This window comes from Hemibagrus wyckioides, linkage group LG06 (assembly GCF_019097595.1).
Source record: "Hemibagrus wyckioides isolate EC202008001 linkage group LG06, SWU_Hwy_1.0, whole genome shotgun sequence".
Taxonomy (NCBI): domain Eukaryota; kingdom Metazoa; phylum Chordata; class Actinopteri; order Siluriformes; family Bagridae; genus Hemibagrus; species Hemibagrus wyckioides.
In genome coordinates, this window is record NC_080715.1 from 15,244,493 (window position 1) to 15,269,145 (window position 24,653).

A 24,653-nucleotide genomic window follows, 5' to 3' on the forward strand; every position below is an offset into this window, starting at 1 on the left:
CCATCTTGTCATGAATTATTTCCCTAGAACACCACACCCTGACATGCTTTATTTCTTATTTAAAACGACTGAACAAAACTCACAGCATTTATTCAAAACTGCACTCCAAACCGTGGCAAAAGTACCACAAAATCGATTTAGTGACACCACCCTGAACTACAATGGCGTTACGATACAAAGGCCAAAAGCAAACATATGTAAAACAGTCCAAGTGAATGTGAAAAGTCATTTCAGTCATGACAGCACAGTACCTGATATGGATAGTTGTACCAGCATTCTCTAGTGTTCCACAGCCAGGGAGTCTAAAAACACACAGGAACTGTAATTAAGATCATATTGATAGACAAATAAAGCATACATTTTGTAGGTCATTTTGAAATATGACTGCATACAGCAAAAATAGAAATAACTATACTATATTATAACTGTAGTATTAGTGATGTACATTATATGTGACACAGATATTTACTGAGGCATATCTTAATGAAATGACAGGAGTGGAACAAATGTCATGAACACTTGTGTGAAGAATGTGTGGCTATATAGTTTTTGACACTATATAGCACACACACACACCGATCAAGCATAACATTTGACCACCTGTCTAATATTATGTCGGTCCCTCTTTTGCTGCCAAAACAGCCCTGACCCGTCGAGGCATGGACTCTACTAGATCCTTGAAGGTGTGCTGTGGTATCTGGCACCAAGATTTTTGCAGCAGATCCTGCAAGTTAACTTCCTCCATGGTCCCCACCTTGCAACGTACAGGACATAAAGGATACTTTTGATAGATACTGATCACTGCAGACCGGGAACACCCCACAAAAGCTGCAGTTTTGGAGATGCTCTGATCCAGTCGTCTAGCCATCACAATCAAATTCACTCAAATCCTTACGCTTTCCCATTTTTCCTGCTTCTAACACATCAAATTTGAGGACAAAATGTTCAGTTGCTGTCTAATATATCTCACCCACTAACAGGTGCCATGATGGAGATAATCAGTGTTATTCACTTCACCTGGCAGTGCTCATAATGTTATGCCTGATCATTGTATTCCTGTATAAACTTAAAGTAGTGTTTAGCTGAAGTCTCAAAGGTGGCGATAAAAATATGTATAGTAACACCGACAATGCTTTTCTCCTCCGTCTTACCGTCTATCACCTATTCATCTCTGTCCCGATATTAGGCTTTGCAATAGTGAAAAGCACAGAAGCCTCCAATATGTAAATTCGCCTCTAACACACCACATTTTTTGTCACATCGTGTGAGCATCGTGACTGATTGTACAGCCTCTGGATATTATTCCGCATTTCCTATCTTTGGTTCTGAGGTTACAGCATTAATATGAATCAAAAAAGCAATAAATTTTATGCAGTCGATGATCAAACTAGCTTTGCAAATCACTGCAAATCACATGCAAATCGCAATCCTAATGTGATCAACAATATGCTGTTTTGGTCAATATTTTGCAGCCTAGTGCCTTCCAGAAGCATCTTGTATCCTGTACATCCCGCTGTGATGAAGCACTACGGGCCGGCTGCTGACTGCTGAGTTACACACACTCCCGAGCGTGCTATTGAGTGTATGTCTGTTCTATTTCACCCAATGCTACTATTAATATCTTCGATGGGAGAGCTGCTGGCCAGCCAATGTGAACAACTTCGTTCTGCCTAGTTATTAATCATGCCAGTAAAAAAATAAAAATAAAAAAACATTACAGGCACTTATTAGTCCGAGAATTAAGAAGACCACAAACCATCCAGTCAACTGCCAGAATATTCAATTACGCAAAACACCGTTCCCATTTCATGCTTGATTTTTAGCACATCCATCAATATTCATGACTTAATTAACATTCAAGATTCTAGCATAATAACTTCTTCTACAGGTCATTATGTGTAAACGTCAGTTCTTGCTAAACAATGACACTGAACAGCTGTGAAGATTCTGCGCTATGTATTTGCTTACAGAGAAAAATCCCTGCATTATGGATACAGTGTTGAATAATACATAGTAGCTTTCAGAGAGCAAGTGCTGCTGGAGAGGGTTTACGACAGATGTTTCACAGCCCGATCCAAAGTCGAATAAAATCACCAAATGCTCTTAGTAAATTTCCTTCTGCATTAGGTTCAGAGCTTTTAGAGAAGTCGCAGCTTTTATTTTTTTCATGTTCGTCAAGTCTAATCATTTTAATAAGAGCAAACCTCTAGTTCTATCTCATAGCTATTTGAGGTTAAAAGGATATAGCTTTAATTTCCAGTACCAGATGGACTCATTTTACAGCATTCTGTACTCAGACCTGGTATTCTCCTCTGTTAACACTTTAATGACCAAAAAATGTGTTATTTCAGAATTTAAGTATACAGTAATCCCCCTCTATATCACGGTTCATATATCGCGGTCCCGGTATATCACAGATTTTTACTTGGAGCATAACAAATTTTTTTGCGGATTTTCCCAGTATATCTCGGTATCCGCAAACCTTATAGTGAATTGTTTTTATGTTGAAATAAGGTAATTTATTAATAAAAATATAATTATTAATTACAAAATATAAACATTAATTAAAATAAAGTAAAATATTAATAACATAAAATACTGTTTAGCGTATTTACTCCTAAGATAAACACATAGCGCTGTTTAAGCCCTTAATGTCCAAAACAACGAAAAAAATTCTAACTTTGCATTATTTATTTAATTCAGTCAATAATAACAATATAATATAACTGTTTTTTAACAGACCCCATAATTATTTAAATATAGGCCTCTACCAAACGGCTGCCCAATTGGCTTGGGTCGAGTTAAATAAATTTGTTACTGAAATATAGTGACTCTACCAAACGGTCGCACATCTTGCTATATGCTTGCAAATATTTTCTGTGTGTGTTTAAAGAGTGTGGGAGGGTCATTTACGGCTTACACAATGAAAAAAAAAGCATTTGGGGGTGGTGTCCGTGTATCACAGATTTTCGTTTATCCCGGGTGGGTTTCGAACGTGACCCCTGCGATAAACGGGGGATTACTGTATTATTATACAGTCTAAATAACATGGTCCAAATCATGCATCCAAATCAGTAAAGGAATGGCATAAACATGGCTCAGTGAGGTGACCTGAAACACAGGAGATACCCTTGATGGATCTAGAATGTTTTACCAATAAAGAGTGGAAAATATTGTCAAGTCAAGAGGCACACGAGGATAGAGGATAGGCTCTGACCCCAAAAAAGACAGTGGTGGAAGAAAATGAAAAGGTGTTTGAAGAAAGTATTAGTCTAGGGGTGTACATACTTTTGCAACTAAGTTAATTCAAGTTTTTTTTTCTTTCCTAAAGAAGTATCTGATGTATAATTTAACATTGAGGGTAGTAAAAGTTCTGACTTTATTTGGCTTAATTTTTCAGCCAAACCTGCCTTTTACACAAATATACACACAAATATCCATATATAAATATATATATATATATATATATATATATATATATATATATATATAAAGAGAGAGAGAGAGAGAGAGAGGGAGCATTCACATGCAAACCTAAATCAAAATACCACTTGCCATGTTGTCAGAAGAGCTAAACTTTGAAAGAGGGCAATGGAGACACAGCACATCTGCGCACAATTCAAGTGAACTACAGGTATTTAACCCTTAAGTAAACAGCAGTGCCAAAAATCTGCAGCTTATAAATGTTAATTGACTGTGCAGGGAATGTTTAAAAGGTACACAGTCTACCTGCATGCACGTATCCTTCAGGCTTGACATAAACTGTTGTATTTTTCCTTCTGTGTTGATCATCACTTTTGAGTCAGCAGGTTAGATAGCTGTAGTTTCAATTATGTCATCATTTAAGCAGCTAAAACGCAAGCACAATTATAGTTTGCGTTGCCCATTATTATTTTCACTTGTCACAAAACACTGAACTAAAGATGAAAAGAGGAATTTCAGGTCAATTCAGGTCAAAACTCCTAACGTTAACCATTATAGGAAAATTTCCAGTAAGCAGAAACATGTGAAGAACCCCGACCATTATCCACCTTGTCACTCTTTTCTTTGTGATCTTACCTTTTTAAGATACCGCACCCCGTAAGTAAATATGTACAGGTAAAAGGTGAACCTCCACCTGTGAAAGACACACCAAACAAGTATTAATCATAAACAGGAATGTCTGTGTAATCAGTGTGATTGTTTTTTTAATATTTACTTTGCCGTATCAGAATCCAGTGGAAACTCAGCATACAAATGCACTCCTTTATGAATTTTCACCATATGAATTGAAATATTGCAAGAAATTTGCATCGGCATACGACGCATTCTCAGCATACACATGAACTGAACCCGAATGTTTACGAATGCTTGGCTTGGGTCAGTTCTTTATAAGCAACCATACAGTTTACACACACTTCGTACTGGTAATATTGGTCATATTTTTGGGTGGCTGGAACAGATTATGTGCACTTACAGTACATCTTAAGGCGACAATTTGTAGTGAGAAACAAATTTTCCCCTAAGATATTGCCTCCAGAACAAATTAAATTTGTATGCTGAAGTTCCTCTGTAATACATACAGTATTATTGTAGTATTATACAGACTATATTGATAGTCAATTGTAACATGAACATAACTAATGCTAGTGTATAATTTCTGCACATTTGATATAAACTGTTTCTGTACTTTGGCTCCTCTTTGTCCCACATACAGCTCACAGTGGACCCTTTTTCCTCCTGTGATCAGTCATCTCTCTGACTACCCTCTTCTGAGCAGACGTCAAAGCCCTGAAACCAAAGCCCATCAGCCCTGCAGCCAATCAGTCCCCCACCACAGACTGAAGTGCTCTATGAAGCTAAATTATGCTGCGTAATCATCCGATGTGGCTTGTACAGTATGTCTGTGTGTGTGTGTGTGTGTGTGTGCACGTGTCCCATGTAGTACATACACACACGTGTGCCCCCATGAGCTGAGCAGTAAGGGTGAACACCCAAAAAGTTTACTATACTGTATAAACAAACAAAGAAATAATTATCAAACTACTGCTTAGACTTTACAATACAATACAATGATAACACTTACAAATTATGTTACAATACATTTTTCTGAATGATTGTGTATATTGTTGTAGGTTGTTATACTTTTGCAAAATATATATTAATTATAAACTTAAAAAAAAAAGAAAAAAGAAATTAAATATTGTTCATAAAACGGTAATATTTAACATTTTAATAATTTAAAATAAATAAATACATAATTGTTCATTTATTTAGAAATATACTAAAATACTTAAAAAAAATTCTTTTTAGGCATTATATAATCACTGAACAGGATTATTTTTTTTAACGGAACTGTACTGTACTGTATAATTTATACAAATTGTATGTTGTAGAAATACCTTCAATGATATTTTTTGTTATATGACCCACCCTATGATATAAAAAATAAAAAAATAAACTGTGCTGTTTTTTTTATTGTCCAATCCACCCTTTTTCCTGCATTACACAATGCAAATAATGATGGCCTTGAAATACACAGCTACTATGTGAACAATACAGTAAAAATATTTTTCTCTCCTCATAATAAACGCATCTCCATAATAAAGTGACTGGCTACGTCTCTGCAGTTTTTAAAAGTGAGGCATTCGCCTCAAGGTCTGATTCCAAGAAATTGAGTAGCACAAGAGCAAAACTATGTTTTGTCCTTGAATTAGCATGCTTTGGCATGAAGGAAACCAGAGCCTTCAGATTGAAACCCTCTGATTCAAGTTGGACCTTGTTCGATTGAGACAGAAGCAGAGACAGCAAGGATGCAGCAGTGAATCTATTTCACAGATTCGGGCCATGCTAGAGGACGTCCTGCCTCCTGCTGAGACACTGCAAGAGCTCACATGGTGTTACTGCATGACTGCAAGTGTCGCACAGAAATCGCCCATTTTTATTTAAGACACAGTCTGTGCTCTACTGCTTCTCATGGCCTCCCAAGACATAGCAGGTTAAGCCTTTTTCTACTGAGGCTATGAGGATTCACCAGCAAGAAAGGCCATGTGTGATGGGTTTTAAGTTCAGTCTGTCTCTTGTCGGGAAAGAAGGAAAAAATCAATCGTGGCATTTCAACATGAAAATGCCTTAAAAAAAAGAAAAAAAAGACGGTTAAATGCTTCTATTTTCTCAATCTTGATTAATTGTAAAAACAAATGAGCATTTACTTAATGACAGGTCAAGGCAGTTGCTTGGCAACAGGTTAGTCAAACAGTATGAGAGAGAGAGAGAGAGAGAGAGAGAGAGAGAGAGTTTGAAGTGCTGTCTAATCAGGGCTATTAATATATGATTACGGGTTACGGAGCTGAAACACTCTGTGCCTAAGACAAGACTAGAAGTAAAATAAACAGTTACATGTCAACATGGATGCAGATATGTAAACACCCCTGCTAGTCTCAGAGGCACATATTTGAATGGATTATGCAAAAATGAGCGGAAATATGATTTATGGCTGTTTTTCTCCACTCTTAAGTGCTCTGTCAAAAACCTGATACTGTCCACGCACTCTGTGGAATGCTAAAGTCATACGGTGTTTCTATGACGACTTCGATTATTTCTTGTGCTCTGTAGGCGTTGAGAAATCCAATCTCGCTTCAGCATTCACTCTGTCGTACAAGACCAGAAGGCGTGAGAATCAAAGTGAGGGGGGGAGATGGCAAGTCTTATGAGCAGATATACACAGAGTTACCAGTTTATTAGGTACACCTATCTCATATGTATATTCATTGCTCATTTTCTTTCATGGATGTATACCGTGCAGGTGCATTTTTGTAGGGTTATAATTACTGACTGCAGACCATTTGTTGCTACACTATACTGCCCAAAGTTTTGGAACATCTGCCTTTACATGCACATGAATGTAATAAGGAGTTGGTCCACCCTTTGCAGCTATAACAGCTTCAGCTCTTCTGGGAAGGCTTTCCACAAGGTTTAGGAGTGTGTTTATGGGAATTTTTGACCATTCCTCTAGAAGTATGAAGTCAGGCACTGATGTTGGATGAGAAGGTCTGGCTCACAGTCTCCACTCTAATTCATCAGGTTGAGGTCAGGACTCTGTGCAGGTCAGTCAAGTTCCTCCACACCAAACTCACTCATCCATGTTCTTGCTTTGTGCACTGGTGTGCAGTCATGTTGGAACAGGAAGGGTCCATCCCCAAACTGTTCCCAGAAAGTTGGGAGCATGAAATTCCCCCGAATGTCTTGGTATGCTGAAGCATTAAGAGTTCCTTTCACTGGAACCAAGGGGCCGAGCCTAACCCCTGGAAAACACCACCTGAATTCAATGATTATAGGGGTGTCTCAAATTTTTGCCAATATAGTGTATGTAAGGAATAAACCATGACTGGGTGTTCTGGTTCAGAAAAAAATGACATTAATTATCTTTTAAAGTTGTGAAAGTTAGTTCCTGTTATCACTTATGTTAGAGCTGTCTGTTTTTACACCAGCCTCTTTTGCCTCTATCTTAGGACAAAAAAAAAAAAAGCAACCTGACCTCTTACTGAGAATCTAAAAAGCCTTCTGTGATGGCGACTTCCTCATGTCTGGTACAGTAACTTACAACATTAATGTGGACTGTTACAAAGCACTAATATTGCAGACTCCTTCTAAAAGGTGCTAGAAACTAACTCATCAAAGAACAGCGAAGTGGTAGCTCAGTGGTTAAGGCATTGGACTAACTGATCTGAAGGTTAAGTTAAAAACCACAGGACCACCAAGCTGCCACTGTTGGGCCCCTGAGCAAGGCCCTTAACCCACAACTGCTCAGTTTTATAAATGAGATAAATGTAAGACATTCTGAATAAGGGCATTTGCCATATGTAGGAAAAGTAAACACTATAATTTCATATCAACAGTTATGTTTTTAATCCATTTGCTCTGAATGTCCCTGAGCAAGTTTTCAGTATAGAAACGAGAGCATTATTGCAAGCGCCTTAATATTACTAAGGAGCTGGAAATACTTTCCTTACTGTTACATAACTAATCAACACCTTTTGACCGCAAAGAATTCAGCTCAACTGTCATAAGTACGCCATTTATCAAGGTCTATATTGATAGAACCTGTACAGTAGGTGTAACTAATAAATGTGGTGTATTTTTAACCCAGTTTCTCATGTGCTTTTACATAATGGCTGAATTACGGAGGCAGTGAACAAGTAGTTAAGTACAGCAATTTAGCTGTTTCACAATCACCTCAGTGATGAACAACTGAAGAATTGTGCTGAGTGAATTAATCACTCATACTGAAGATTGTAAGGATAGTTCTTAAGACCTCCAATTTCCTGCTGAGGGAAATTTTAAGATGTAATTCTTCTAAATTACACTTAAAAGCAGGCCTGTTTTCTCACAATTAAGAACCTGTTCATTGCGTTAAATAAAAAAAAAAAGATCTCTTAATCTGACAGAATTTAACAGAAAATCTATCGAAAGCTCAGAGGCAGAATGGAGGCATGTTGGTGTAGAAGCTGGCTCCGAGTGCCCCGGACCGAGAGACTCTTCACCACAGACAGAGAATGCAGCAGGGAGGATAATGAAGGACTGTATGCCCTGTTTCCCTAATCAACTGTCTCTGCCCTCAATCTGTCCATCACCTTACCTCGGTTACTGTTAGAAAAAGAGGAAATGCCATAGAAAGCAATTTGGCAACTTACCACACGAACACGAGCAGACTAAAAATAATTACATGGATATTATGTCCAAACCTGATGACTTAACTGATTTCAACAGAGCCAGAGCTGTACACACTGTGTGAGAAGCATGAGCAAGACAGTTTTCAGGATGCTGTTTTTAAAGTCCAGTCAGGAAGCCTGCAAGGCAGTAACACTGCTGACATTTCAACAGCATCTGCAGGGACAACGGCTGCAAAAACAGCGAACGTGATGTGCACAGCACTGTTTAACTCTCTCATTGGTCTGATTGGTTGCTTTCTATAACAGCGCAGCTCTGAGGGTAGTAGAGAATAGTAATTCAAATCACAGGTTTATATTAGTTCACGGATTTGTTTCAGTCACAGTTCATTCTCAGGTATGTAGGATGTTAGCTGCTGTACTTAGTCTGGGACAAATGTAAAGAGAATTGTTGCTATTTAACAAAGAAAAGCAAATATATGTTGAGGCTTTATGAAAAGAGATGTTTAACTAATACTCATGAAAGGAGTAGACAGGGGATCAGAGATAAGAGCTCTGTGTGTGTGTGTTTGTGTGTGTGTGTGTGTGTGGGTGGATGTGTGTGTGTGTATGTGTGTGTGTGGGTGGATGGGTGGTATGTGTGTGGATGGGTGTGTGTGTGTGTGTGTGTGTGTGTATGTGTGTGGATCGGTGGTATGTGTGTGGATGGGTGTGTGTGTGTATGTGTGTGTGGATCGGTGGTATGTGTGTGGATGGGTGTGTGTGTAGGTTTTTTAAACTTCAAAAGTGGAAAAAAAGAGGTTGATGAGGGGATGACTGTTTACAGCGGTTGTAATGCAAATAACAGGAACTTATAAAAAATAAAGTATAAATGATTAAATAAAATAATTAATTAATCGTTGGTAAATGTTATAGTGCAAGAGGCATAAAAAAAACCCTAAGGATGGGGTCCAATATGAAAATAATACCTCCGTGCTGTTGATTTTTTAACCCCCAAGTGTTTTATACCTTGCATATGATTTAAGAAGAGCAATGTAGAGGTGTAGGGAAAGAGGAACACAAAGAACAGTATATTTTGCAACATAACTAAGAAATATCAAGAGAAACAACGCAATGTCCCACTGCTTCATTACTGTAAAGGCAAAGCAAGAGCATCGGAGTGTAAACTCTGCCCTGTTTTTCTATACTTCCTAGAGAGAGTTAAACAAGCAGCTGTGAGGTTTAATACACTTTTCTGTCTTCCTACTGAGCCAAGCACAGCGAGTACGGTTTGTCTTAACAAAAAAATACATTTTAAAGCATTTGGATTACAGCAAATCTGCTTCGGCGGGAAAAAACAACAACAACCTGCTGGTAGAGATTCAGCTGGCTACATTTCTATTTACACAGGTTTTTTTAAAAAAAATTGCGATGACGAGTCTTACATGCTCTCGCAGAAGCGGGTCAGAGTGCTCGGTTTCTCTTGATTGCGTCTCTGTCGAAACCAGCGCTGGATTGTCCTCACGTCCCAGTCCAGCTGCTTTGATAAGCCCTCTAACCTCTTCTCATCAGGATGCTGAGAGACAAAACAATACATACACGTCAGGGACCTGAACAGCCCTGGTGTACAGCTATTCAGAACAATGCTGTGCCTCAACCGGCTGAGCTTAGCTTTAATTAAACCTCATAACCTGACATGTTAACAACAATATAGTATATTAGTTCACATTATTTCATGGCCAACATAACAAAAGTAAAATAATAATCTGATGAAGTAATTATATAAGTCACAAATTATGTTATGAAGTCTTTTTTTTAATAAATAAATAAATAAATGTAATAAAACTAGTACAGAACAAAATTCCGATTTATGTTTATTCTACAGGAGGACAAAAATAAAATAAATAAATCCTGTCAAAAGCACATCATCAAGGTGTTGTATTTTTAAAGGTTCACAGCAGAGTATGCAGTAGGCATCTGAGTCACTGACAGACTCTGTTCTCCTGCCATTTTTGGCTGAATTTCTCCATACTGACGTGTCTCGGTGTTTGTTAGCTCGACAGCTGGTGGCTAATGCTAGTCTTGTGTGAATGATCCCAAGAGAGCAGAGAATTGCAGAGCATCAGTCAACCTGTGATAAAGGATCGGTCTGAAGAGTTTACTGAGGCAATCGTTTGATGTTGACATTTCACTGCGTCATAATTACATAAGACTGAGAAAAATCTCCTTCTTCCAAATCAAGGCTTTGTTTGGCAAAAAGTCAGGATATGACTAGCTGTTACATGGTTGCTTGCTATTATAAACTCTGGGTAATAACTAAAAAAGCCTCCGGTTCAGGGCAAACAAACATGAATATAAGACATTTACAGCATTTTGGCTGAAGCCCTTATCAAGAGCGACTTACATTTATCGCATTTGCATAACTGAGCAGTTGAGGGTTAAGGGCCGTGCTCAGGGGTCCAGCAGTGGCCGCTTGGTGGTCCTGGATTTGACCTTCCTGTCCATCACACCTATATGAGCTCATGGAACATCTCATTCCATGAGCCTCCACTGTTCTGAGTTTTCTACAAGAGTGCGTCTTTGTGCTCATTCAGTCAAAAGAGCATTTGTGAGGTCAGGCACTGATACTGGATAAGGAGGTCTGGCTTGCAATCGATGTTCCTATTCATCCCAAAGGTGTTCAGTGGGATTGAGTTCAGGGCTCTGTGCAGTTCGCTGGAGTTCCTACACACCAAACTCTGTGTCTGTTTGGAGCTCGCTCTGTTCACAGCCATGCTGGAAAAGGCCTTCCCAAGTTAGAAGCATACAATTGTGAAAAATGTCTTTGGATGCTGTAACACTAACACAACTAAAAAACAGACCCAGATAATTATTCCTCTGTCAAACCTTGTTCTTTGGCACAATGCTTTCCAGTAGATAGTGTTGCATCAAACCCAGATTCGTCAATCAGGCTGCCAGTCAGTGAAGCAAGAGTCATCATTAAAGAGAGCATGTTCCCAGAGCCCAGTGGTGGCATGCTTTACTCCAATCGAACTGATACATGACAAGGCACATGGTGATCTTAGGCTTGTGTGAAGCTGCTTGGCCATTTCATGAAGCTGCTGAGGCACAGTCCTTGTGCTCATGTTGCTTCACGAGGCACTTTGGAACTCTGTACTGAGCGATGCAACAGAGTATAGGTGATTTTTACGTGCTACATGCTTAAACACTCAGAGTACCGAAGACTCAAGCCGGTATGTTTCGTTCTCTTTTCACCTCTGCACATTACAAGTCTTATCTACCATTCCTCCTTGTTCATATATTCAATTAGCAAATAGCTAATCTGTTAGAATGAGCAGCCCCGAAGCTGTACATTTTGTCTGCTCCTTCAGTGACAGGCTGTCTGATCTCTGCTTATGCTGGCCAAGTCTATGCTCATTAAGCTGAACATTTGTCAAGAAATCTTTTTTTCAGTGCTGTGCCAAAAATAGTGCTAGCACATCAGCAGAAGCTGGCACTGATAGACCTGGGCATGTCACGCTCACTCCCCGTCCTCTACCTTCACTCTGGATCTGTGGAAGGGTAATACTCACTACTGACCTAATCAAATGCAGGGATGTTCAGTGTGGAGATGTTTTAAAATCATGAGCATAAAGATGTAAAAGTGTGCATCGAAGATTCCACACGCTTCTTTCAAAGCTCCGAGTGAATGTGTATTGTGTGCAGTCAAAATGGGGCATAAAACAGCGAACATTAACCTGGCCTCAATTTCCAGACACAACAGTCACCTAGAAATAGACGCGCTGGCTGAGGTAGCGAGTCTCTTCACAGGAATCAGCCCTCATCTTTCGGTTTCAGACGCAGGTCTATATTTTTATACCAAGTCATGCTGCAGAATGCTTCCTGGCTGATATCAAGTTTTCATTCAACTCATAGTGAGATTTCCTGATCACAATTACCTGATGTAATCTACAGCTTATGCACTAGATCACATATCAGGGCTTAATTATTATATTATTTTGAAGTGTTGTGTGTGTGTGTGTGTGTGTGTGTGTGTGTGTGTTTGATTCAAGGTTGCCTTTCCTCAAATTTCCACCTCATTTGTAGGATGAGAATCTACAATCTACATACTTTTCCCCACTCAGCTCACTGTAGCAACTGAATCATTCATTGTGGTTAGAGTTTAAGGGGTTAATCTTGTACTCAAGGACACACCAGTAGCACTGATTCTAAGAAACGACAGGTTTAGATCGATGAGGAGGTGTAGATTGAAGATTAACGAACCGTCACACTTTTTTTCACTAGTGAAACAGATTTCTATTTATATCAGCAAAAAGACTAGCAAGAGTTGGTTCGAAACAAAGCCTGTGAAAAAGAGGATAAAAATCAATTATGCAACACTCTGATGATCAACTGGTCCTTTGAGTCTGTGAGACTTTGAACTCTGCATTGGAGTATAAAAAAACAAGCAGAACAAATGATGTCAACAAGGGACTTTCTAATAAACCCCGCACGAATGTGAAGTCATTCCTTTCAGAAGAATGTCTTGTTTGTACTTAAACAGTGGGCCTCATTTATCAAGCAGAATATAAACAAATTATTTGTACATCATTTCTGCAGGAGCATTTACACAATAAACAGGGTATTTAGGAAAATCCAGCGAGTTCGGGAAAACATTTGTATCCTAAAATTTACATAGCAGAAAAGGCTCTAATGGGACGTTTGATTGATCCGCTTCAAATCCTACAATCAGCATGAGTTATTGCAAATGTGTAAATGGATTAAAGTGTCAAGCTTAAAACGCTTATTTGTTCCAACTGCACAAACGAATTTAACAAATGGTTTACGTTTCAGATCAATGATTCCTCAAACGAAGAATGAACAAATACGACCAGCCATTTAATTAGAAAGAATGGAGCCCTATAAGAGAAGGCAGGGTTAGTCTGCGATGGCTGAGCTTCATTACTGGAATATTTAACGCAAATGATGGGCACAGAAGGAGCCTGTTTGCCATTAAGTCGTCATTTTGTCATTTTCAGCCCTGTGAGCTTCGCCTTTTATGGAGTTTCACGGCATCAGTAAATGTAAATCCGCTGTGCTGCGAATGCACTTTTGGTTATTTATAAGCGTGTGAAACGCATGCAAGTACAATGAAAATCAGCCATAGAGACAAACTCTTTTCAAATCCGCTAGGCGATTGATTAATGAGGTGCAATGTTGTGTTACATGCTTCATAACAAATAACTACATACTAATATAAACATTTAAGGGGTTAATCTAGGGGTTGCCTTGTTTAAGAGACAGAAGGATGACCCTGACATGCAATTACGCTGGCTATGGTGCAAGAGAAACCGCATACCATGGTAATAGCAGTGAAGACCTTCTCCAAAATGGCATTTGCTTGAGCTTTCCGAGGCCCGTTCGCTTGGATTTTCAGTCCCAGTGCGCATGGTCTCGCAATAAACCTGACAACAAACAGACAACATTGTTATTCTGACTACGCTTTTGCAGACATTTTGATTCTTTAAAGCATTTTTTTGTTACATAGCAACAGACATCTGGTCATGTGTCAGAGGAAGCCGTGTGTTAGAAACAGCAGGGTTAGCCCCAGCATTAAACTCGTCATTACTGCCACTGAAGTGAAAGGCCCCACACTCTTCGCAAGGAGGATGACATTTTTCCATTCACAGTGACGGAATATCTGGTCCCACTTACGTCTCACAAACACAATGGAAAACATTTTTCTTCCTTCTTGTAAAGAGAAAGAACATAACCAAGTATGGCAGTATGAAGCACATCAGAAACCAGACATTGAGGAAGTAGCTGCTAACCAACCCACAATACATTCAATGCAGAAGTATATGCTACAAATCATGCTTGTATGTCTGTACATGACTTGTCAAATGAATCCAGAAAAGAATTTTAAACAGCAGAATAAATAGTGCACAATGCAGAACACAATGTAATACTGTAATATGGAAAAGTGCCATTAATGATCCTATTATACTTGTGCTACGATTAATCTGTGTTTGGAAAACAGTGGGTGGCGTTATTTATAACGCAGCACAACTGCACAGTGTATCAGTCTGCACTGGAAATACACACACGGCTGTTTCGTCACAGTCCAACTTACACGTGCAGGAAAAAATGTGAGGATAGTTGAGCTGCAGGTGGCCACACATGAGGCCAGAATTTTAGTAATGGCTAAAAATAACAGACCTTCTGCACACCTAGCACTTTTTCCCCCATGCTCAGATTGATGTGAAAATAAAATACTTTTTATATTATTACTATTTTTATTTATATATTTTTTTTTAATAAAAGGAGTGGACAGAAATTGTTCAGGGGCACAAACACTTCGAAAGATATTACTTTTTCTTATATATATACATATCCAGTAATTTCCATTCCAACGTAATAACCTTACAAAACAAAGAAAACAAATTAAAAAAGTCAAACAGGGTGGAGTACACTTCTCAAATTCTATAAATAATTTCCCAGGTGATCCCCTCAGGAAATATTAAACTGGAACATCATTAGGTCACTGACCTAGGTGATTTCGGTGACTTCCACTTGAGTATTCTCCTTCTGGCTGTTGGTGTTGAAAAAGCCACAGCATGTTCTTTATCTTAAGAAATCTGAACATTATATCCTGGATACTTAGACTTTTAGCAAGTTCAATTAAACCCAGAGAAATAAGGCTAAAATCATTTATGCCGGTGGTTCTCATAGCCAGGCCCAGGGAAGGGGGTTAGTGAACACAGGACCAGGATGTTCATGATTTTTTTGTTTTTATTTTGTTACAGAGGAAGACTATTTATTACTAAGCTCTTGTAATTATTATCCTAGTCGCTTGATTTGTTTGGCTTTAACCTAGGAACAAGCAGTTATATAAATAATCTTGTTGTTTATTGCTTGCAAAAGGTCCAGAGAGATCTATTTTTTCCCCTTATAAATAGAAATAATATTATTAAATATACTAGAATAGTGAGCTATAGTAAAAATATAGTAAATATATGTATATGTACCAAGAGGGTTATGGAGTTTCTGATAAACTGGTCCTATGAAAGCTTGAATGCTGGGCTGAAAGATCAAAAAGTCTACATTAAGTTAGACTAAGTTAAATTGGGAATTAATAGAAATTCACTCATTTCACATTTGCAGACTGTTTGTACTTAAGGAGGAACTGTACTGCAATGTTGATGAATGTGATGTGCTTAAATAGACAGACCTGAGACCTGGGTGAAAGAGTAATGGGCCAAACGATGAAGCCTCAAAAAAAAAAAACAGTGCACATAAAGTATGTCTCTGTACTTAATAACTCAAGAGACCTGAGTGAGAAATTACACTGCACTTTTGTCTGGACAAATGCATGAGCGATAACTGATACTCACCTAATACTTTCTCCCTACAAGCTAATGTTTCTCCCATCCAATTAAAAGTATGAGGATAAGGAACTCCGCAGCGTGTATCTTTTATGCCGAGTGGTCAAAGACGCACACGGTTATTCGTGTCAGAGTACAGAGAATTTACAGCAAAGAGAATGGGAAAGTGTGATGCATCGATCATGTAACTGTCGCATAGAACACCTATTACTAATACACAAAGATATTCATAGCTACTTAATGATGTCAGTGCAAGGTCTAGTGCTCTAGGAACCAGGATCATGAATAAATATCTTCATTTGTGCACACCCTTTAGTCGTAGATAAAGTATAGCTTTAATCAGACACTCAGAGGCGACTTTGATGTTCTGCTGCAAAGTAAACACTGACACATTAAGAGAAATATCGCTGGAAGGACAGGAGAAACAAGACAGGAGAAAAAAAAACCCACCGAAAATGAGGTCAAACAATCCTTGAATGGCAATACTGAATAATAATGCCTGAGAAAAAGAGACAGCTGAAGGTTGGTAGAAAATGAAAAACAGAAAGCAGTTCATATTTACCTAAGCCCAGTAAATTGAGGCTGACAGTCCACTCTCAGACATAAAAGACTCTCAGATGTGCATTTCCTTGTCACTGGGGCAGTACAGGAACATTAAGCTTCTCAAAGCAGGGTCCCGGGGACCCTCGGATGTCTGTGAAGCATAGCTTGAGGGTCTCTTTTTATTTTATGTACACTGAGGAAGGTTTAAACAATCAGATCATCAGATTGATATAATTTATGACTAATCACTTGGAGAATGGGTTTCATCCAAGTTTCAGGAACTCAAAATCCACCGATAAATAATGCCAACCTAAATTGAACTCATCCTATTGGTGGAAATTGCTGTGGATGGAATATCTGAATAATGAGTTGAAGCTGGAGGTGTTTAGTATTTATTTTACAATTAATAGGGTACCTGGTTGAAGAAAAAAAAAAGTTTAAGGGGATCCAAGGGGACATTTTTTTTGTTCAGGTCAGTGTGGATGTTTTTACCTGGAAAGATACACCTTTAATTAGATTTTAGAGCCCAGGTTCAAAGGTGGTGCAATCATGGACCTTAAAAAAGGTATAAAAATACAGATCGGAGCTACAAGAGAGATCTGGTACCACGATAAGGACATGGAAAAGTAGAGTTTGGTATGTTTATTTATAAGAGTGCACACATTAAACCTGTACAGAATTTCCTCAGATAGCTTTTACAGAGACAGATAACGGGCCATATCGCACTGCTGTCATTGTCTGCATGTGGCAGAGTGTCTTCTAATAGAGAAGGAACCTGTCCCAGTCTGCCCACTGCTCACACACGTTTACTCTCACACACACTGGACAGAAAACCCTCACGCGTTGCACAGTGCCATTAATCTGATGATGATGATGATGTTATGCTCGTACCTCTCAAACACGAGTCGGATGATGAAGATGAAGAAGGCCAGTGGACACGCCACATACAGATCCTCCGCCTGCGGGAACGTGGACTCCTCAGTGTTTTTTAAATCGGCCCAGGTCACGTTATGAGGCAGCCAAAACCTCTCGTTCCAAAACCACACCAGAAAACCAGCCATGACCCCTTGATCCCCTATCTTGGTACCTTTTATCTTTTCTTTTGCACTAACCTAGACGAAGTATAATGGATGGTCAGAGCTCTCTCTTCCCTGATGTGTGTGCAGGTCAGGACGATGAGGCAGGCTTGGGTTTTGTTCCACGGTAAAGTGAAGTCCAAATCCAAATTGCTTCCTGATTTATATGAAGTGCACTAGGTAGAGCGGACAAGCCGTTATGGTGTACAGGGGCGAGTGCGCCTATATAGGACGTGTGGAGCTATTTAGGCTTCAGCCTAGTCTGCGGTTCACTTAGCCTTCGCTGATTGGTGGATTCTCCTGTCAATCTCTCTCTCTCTCTCTCTCTCTCTCTCTCTCTCTCTCTCTCTCTCTCTCTCTCTCTCTCAGTGCAATTCCTGTTTATTGCCATGTCCGTGACTGCATAGTATAAAACCAATACCCCATATATTAAAAAGAAAAACAACAATACTTAATATGAGTTGTGATGATGATAGAGCTACTCTTAAGAACAAACGTATGTCCATAATGAGCCACGTGTATTCAGGACCTTGTAAATGGCATCACCTACTGGATCTGCTGGGCATAGTGCACTTGACAGATGCACGACACTCTATCACGTATTAACTGATCAAATTAATGTTTTTCAATCTTGCATGCTTGTTTGTAACGATCATTAATTTATTAGTTAATTGATCTTCACCTGTAGTCACTAATGAAACGTGGTGAGCTTGGTCAGTCTTAGGATACTCTTCATGAGATTAATCAAGCATGCGAGATATATCTATAACAGATAAGAAAGAAAAAGAGTGAGAAAACTCTAGCCCTGGGAGAATCTTTGTTAGTGTACGTCGGTTATTTATCGCCCTCTGCTGGACCAAGCAAGGGTTTGTTTGGTTTTATTTAAGCTGACCAGACTCCACATACTGTACACTGACCAGTCATAACATTATGACCACCTCCCTAATATTGTCCTGGTCCCCCTTTGCACTTCATGCACTTATTGTGTATTCTGACACCTATCTATCAGAACCGTGTCATCTGCTAACTTTTATACCAACCATGTGACCCAGGGGCTACTAGGTCATCGAGGTCGACCCCCAAATCCTCCACGTCAACCTCGCCACCCTCTTCTGCCAAAAAGGGCCCTGTAACGACAGCAGCAACCCCGGCCAAGGGCGAGAAGGAGCTGGAGGCTCAAGTAGCGCAGCTTAACGAACAGGTTCACACCAGCTACCCTGTTAACTGGTAATGCTGTCATGTTCAACAGTAAATCAGTTGCCTCAGTTCACTGACTAATTATCTGTCTGTGAGGAATAAAACACTTCGGGGTGTGCGTTTAGAGGAAATCCATCAACAATCCTGGAGTGTTTTTATTTCTCTTATACCACAGCATCACACTTTTTACTGGTTTATAATAAAATCTCATATTACATCACAGAGTGTAGTATAGGAACCGTATAAAACGCTCAAGGGCATGCTTTCACAGGAAAATAATTAGTGACTGTGTGGTGTGATGCAACCCAAACAAGAGGCACTGTTGATTATTTGACCAGTAACAGCATGCCTTCCAAGTGTTTTATTCCTCTTACACCTCAGCAGTTTTGAAACTCCGACTCATGTTTCTTGTTTCAAAGCTTCAGTGTTTGACTTATTTATTATTTTTGTTATTTATTATTTATGTTTTTGTAATGTTTAATGTTACCACGCACGTTTTGTCCTTCATTGTGTTAGTCAAGACAGCTGCTTTAGCATCTTAAAAAAATGAATATTCCTTCTTTTATTCTGTTATGTTCCTTTTAATCTCACTGAATTGCATTTTAGTTGTTAAAAGATGACTTTTTATCTGTTTGTTGTTACGTTACATATTAGTTTTAATAGAGGATAATAATACAGTGAAGTGTGTTAATGTAACTATTAAGGTGTTCCTAATTATTTGTCATTTCTATAGGTTAATGGTTGTGCCTTCACTAATATAGTACGTTAAGACATGTACTTTTTATCTGTTTATAGTGTGTGTGTGTATATATATATATACACTATATTGCCAAAAGTATTTGCTCACCCGTCCAAATAATCAGAATCAGGTGTTCCAATCACTTCCATGGCCACAGGTGTATAAAATCAAGCACCTAGGCATGCAGACTGTTTTTACAAACATTTGTGAAAGAATGGGTCGCTCTCAGGAGCTCAGTGAATTCCAGCGTGGAACTGTGATAGGATGCCACCTGTGCAACAAATCCAGTCGTGAAATTTCCTCGCTCCTAAATATTCCACAGTCAACTGTCAGCTGTATTATAAGAACGTGGAAGTGTTTGGGAACGACAGCAACTCAGCCACGAAGTGGTAGGCCACATAAACTGACGGAGCGGGGTCAGCGGATGCTGAGGCGCATAGTGCGAAGAGGTCGCCAACTTTCTGCAGAGTCAATCGCTACAGACCTCCAAACTTCATGTGGCCTTCAGATTAGTTCAAGAACAGTGCGCAGAGAGCTTCATGGAATGGGTTTCCATGGCCGAGCAGCTGCAGCCAAGCCATACATCACCAAGTGCAATGCAAAGCGTCGGATGCAGTGGTGTAAAGCACGCCGCCACTGGACTCTAGAGCAGTGGAGACGCGTTCTCTGGAGTGACGAATCGCGCTTCTCCATCTGGCAATCTGATGGACAAGTCTGGGTTTGGCGGTTGCCAGGAGAACGGTACTTGTCTGACTACATTGTGCCAAGTGTAAAGTTTGGTGGAGGGGGGATTATGGTGTGGGGTTGTTTTTCAGGAGCTGGGCTTGGCCCCTTAGTTCCAGTGAAAGGAACTCTGAATGCTTCAGCATACCAAGACATTTTGGACAATTCCATGCTCCCAACTTTGTGGGAACAGTTTGGAGCTGGCCCCTTCCTCTTCCAACATGACTGTGCACCAGTGCACAAAGCAAGGTCCATAAAGACATGGATGACAGAGTCTGGTGTGGATGAACTTGACTGGCCTGCACAGAGTCCTGACCTCAACCCGATAGAACACCTTTGGGATGAATTAGAGTGGAGACTGAGAGCCAGACCTTCAGTCTGTGGGTCTCAGGAGTCTTCCACAGGAGAGTTACAGCCCATACCCACCTCCCCTGGGACGGACATGCAGAGCCCCGTCCCTCAGGACACCTCTCTCTTCCAAGCTGGGGAAGAAAGGAAAAAAATGGGGAAGAAGAGGATGGAAGAAAACAGAGAAAGAAAAGAGAAGAAAAGGAAGAAATTTATATGTGCCTGTTTTGTAAATTTTTTTTTAAAAAATGTGCTTTTTTAAAACACAACTTCTGGCAACTTCTTCAGAAATGTGAGCAACAGTAGCTCATCTGTTGGATCGGATCACACGGGCCAGGCTTCGCTCCCCATGTGCATCAATGAGCCTTGGCCACCCTGACCCTGTCGCCGGTTCACCACTGCTCCTTCCTTGGACCACTTTTGATAGATACTGACCACTGCAGACCGGGAACACCCCACAAGAGCTACAGTTTTGGAGATGCTCTGATCCAGTGGTCTAGCCATGACAATTTGTCCCTTGTCAAACTCGCTCAAATCCTTACGCTTGCCCATTTTTCCTGCTTCTAACACATCAACTTTGAGGACAAAATGGTCACTTGCTGCCTAATATATCCCACCCACTAACAGGTGCCATAATGAGGAGATAATCTGTGTTATTCACTTCACCTGGCACTGCTCATAATGTTATGCCTGATCGGTGTATGTTTGCATTTAGCAACATGTTTGTTTAATGTTGTTCATAATACAGTCCACTGATTCAACCCAAACCCTCAGTGAACCCTCACTGGATTGAAAAATTCAAGGAAACTGGAACTGGGAGAATGTTTAGAGGTGTGTTGGAAGGAGCAAATGTGTCCTCCTGTTGTTTCTGTCTGATCTTAATGCATCTTTAATTCGTTAACAGGGTTTAACTTTTCAAAGCCACGATGTTAGATATCTGTCAAAATGTTCACACCAGCAGATGTTCACACCAGCAGATGTGTCATGTTTTGGTTCTGTATAATGCTTGATATCATTTGCTGCCCATTTTTTTAAAAACACTGTTCCCTTTCCTTGATTTTATGGACACATGTCCACTGTTAGCAGTCCTTTCTTTAGACTATCTACAGATCCTCCCTCCTGTAAACCTTACAAATTTAACTCTGTCCCTTTTTGGTATGCTTTTAGCTTGGCGAAGATGTCTTTAGGATTGGAAATTTTCCACTCCCCCCTCTTCCACTCCTCTTCAGTCTCAAGAAAATTAAATTCACCCTAAGAAGATCCACCAAGCTCTTTTGTAAAAGATGGAAGCTATTACTGTGATATATTCAAGATCTGGTTACACTTCCATTAAACTAAGCGTTTATTCAAAAATGAAACAAAATTATGAGGGGCACAAAGAACAGTGACAGGAATTTGTGTGCCTAAAACAATCTGTAGAGGTTACCTATAGACTTCAACTATGTATGTGAAGTACATACTTATTTTAAACCACAAAACAAAGTGAACAAAGACAAGGTGTGGGTTTTTATTTTATCTTAAACGTCAATCCTTAAATTCTAGTTATTCACTAATGATAGATGTGCTTGGGCATAGGTGAGGTAAGATAGTGTGTAATATGGAAAAAAACATTTAAGCTTCTGCTTCTAAAGGTAGCATTACGTTCAGCAGAACCTCTATCCCATACTGATATCTTTCATGACCTTTACAAAATGTCAAAGCTTCTTTCTAGATTATTAATTTATGGGCCATTTTTTCAGTGTACTCATACTGCATTTTTTATTTCCTTATGTCATTTTGAAACTATATTTTGTGTATGACCAACCTAATGAGCTTTTAAAGAAGCAACAGGATTATCTCATTAAGAGAGAGAGAGAGAGAGAGAGAGAGATTTGCAGGAAAACAAAGAAATGCAAGGTCCCCTAATCTGTGTAACAAAACACTGATTCTATCCATGGTCAAGGCCTATATAAACCAGTGTTGTATTAAACCCACACAATTCTAACGTTGGAACAGAAAAACTGTACATATTCAGTATACCTACAGTAAATCTTCAGTATATGAACAATATATTGAATAGAAATTACATACTAATGTAATTGTAATGTAATAACAATTACAAAATACTACTACTACTAATAATAATGATGCTGATTATTATTATAAATAAAATATAAAAATAAAATACAAAATATCTGCACAATAATTGCACAATTAAATTAAATTTAAAATATATATATAATATATGTATATATATATAATTTAATTTTATTTAATTGTGCAATTATTAATAATGTCCTTAAGCAAGACCCTTAACCTACAGCTCAATGGTATCCTGTATCAGTTGTATGAGCAAGCAAAATGAGCAAATGTACTAGATTATTACTGGATATGGCATTGTATAATACATAAGATATTACAGTTCTGTAAATATGATTACAGATGATTACTGCCAATTTTACAGTATTTTAATAGAACAGTAATTCATTCTCTCTCTCTCTCTCTCTCTCTCTCTGTATATATATATATATATATATATATATATATATATATATATATATATATATATATATATATATATATAGTATATACAGTCATATATACAGTCATGAAAAAGCCATGAAAGCCTGTGTTTTTATTAACAAAGCTAAACATATAGGCATTTGAATTTCATTTTAACAATATTGAAAGATTTAAGTAATATAACTTAAAAACAATCTGTAAAATGTAATTTAAAAATAAAATCCAATTTCTTGTGAGGAAAAAGTAAGGACACTCCCACATTTATTTGTCCTTAAAATGGATAAAATGACCTACAGGTGTATCACATCAAGTGCAAATTATTAGAACACTGTTCCAGAGCATTTTGAATGAAGTTTGCTTTATTTAAACCTCAGACATTTAGTTTGGTTTAGGGTGTACCCTAATAGCTAACCCTAAGCCTGGGCATAGGATGTCCTAACCCTGACCCTAACCTTTTCGTCAGGTGAAATACTCATTTTTGTTGATTTATATTGTTTAATAAGTGAAATCAAAGTGATATTTTGTTGTTTACATGCAATTACACCACTTACAGGTACAAATTAAAACAAGATCAGAAACTGACATGTTGACATTTCTTAATAAAGAACTGAATATTCAATGGGGTGTCCTAATTTGTATATACAACGATCAGGCATAACATTATGAGCAGTGCCAGGTGAAGTGAATAACACTGATTATCTCCTCATCATGGCACCTGTTAGTGGGTGGGATGTATTAGGCAGCAAGTGAACATTGTGTCCTCAGTGTTGATGGACATGCGTAAGGATTTGAGTGAGTTTGACAAGGGCCAATTTGTCATGGCTAGACCACTGGATCAGAGCATCTCCAAAACTGCAGCTCTTGTGGGGTGTTCCCGGTCTGCAGTGGTCAGTATCTATTAAAAGTGGTCCAAGGAAGGAAAAGTGGTGAACCAGTGACAGGGTCATGGGTGGCCAAGACTCACTGATGCACATGGGGAGTGAAGACTGGCCCATGTGGTCTGATCCAACAGACGAGCTACTGTTGCTCAAATTGCTGGAGAAGTTAATGCTGGTTCTCATAGAAAGGTGTCAGAATACACAGTGGCAAGGCTGTTTTGGCAGCAAAAGGGGGACCAACACAATAGGCAGGTGGTCATAATGTTATGCCTGATCGATATATACACGCAGACACACACACACACACACAGACACACTGACCACTTCCTCTTTAAAATGTCGTCACTCGGCCACAGTGGCTTTAAATCTAAACGGTGTAGGTTACAGTGTTAATCCCTACAAAATATTTAATCTTTAAATCCTATTTAAATTAGTTTCACTGCGAATACTTAGGAACTGAAATATGAGTTATGAACAGTTGGACATAAACTACTAAATACCCTAATAACTAAAAAAAAGAAAAGAAAAGAAAGGTTGTGGTAATGAAATCCTCCCTCCTCCGGCTACGCTCAATACCGTCCATCGCGCACTACCCTGGCGCCCTATTTAGTGCGGTTGAAGGAGGCGGATGTGGACGCGACCTCCGCTACAGACAG

At 39.0% G+C, this 24,653-nt stretch overlaps 1 protein-coding gene across 3 annotated transcripts in view; it reads right to left on the reverse strand.

Annotated features, from left to right (window-relative positions):
• Positions 1-17,730, reverse strand: part of cers6 (ceramide synthase 6) — a 35,491-nt gene extending 17,761 nt beyond the window's left edge. For 2 of the 3 annotated variants that reach the window (XM_058393331.1, XM_058393330.1), the window contains exons 1-5: positions 17,426-17,730; positions 13,966-14,071; positions 10,073-10,203; positions 4,060-4,117; positions 252-302 (exon numbers count right to left, since the gene is read on the reverse strand). In XM_058393331.1, coding sequence (XP_058249314.1) covers positions 252-302; positions 4,060-4,117; positions 10,073-10,203; positions 13,966-14,071; positions 17,426-17,595 — 516 coding nt within the window. In that variant the 5' untranslated portion in view covers positions 17,596-17,730. The remainder of the gene's footprint in view (positions 1-251; positions 303-4,059; positions 4,118-10,072; positions 10,204-13,965; positions 14,072-17,425) is intronic. The other variant, XM_058393332.1, reaches the window with a different exon arrangement.
• Between the last annotated feature and the right edge of the window lie 6,923 nt (positions 17,731-24,653).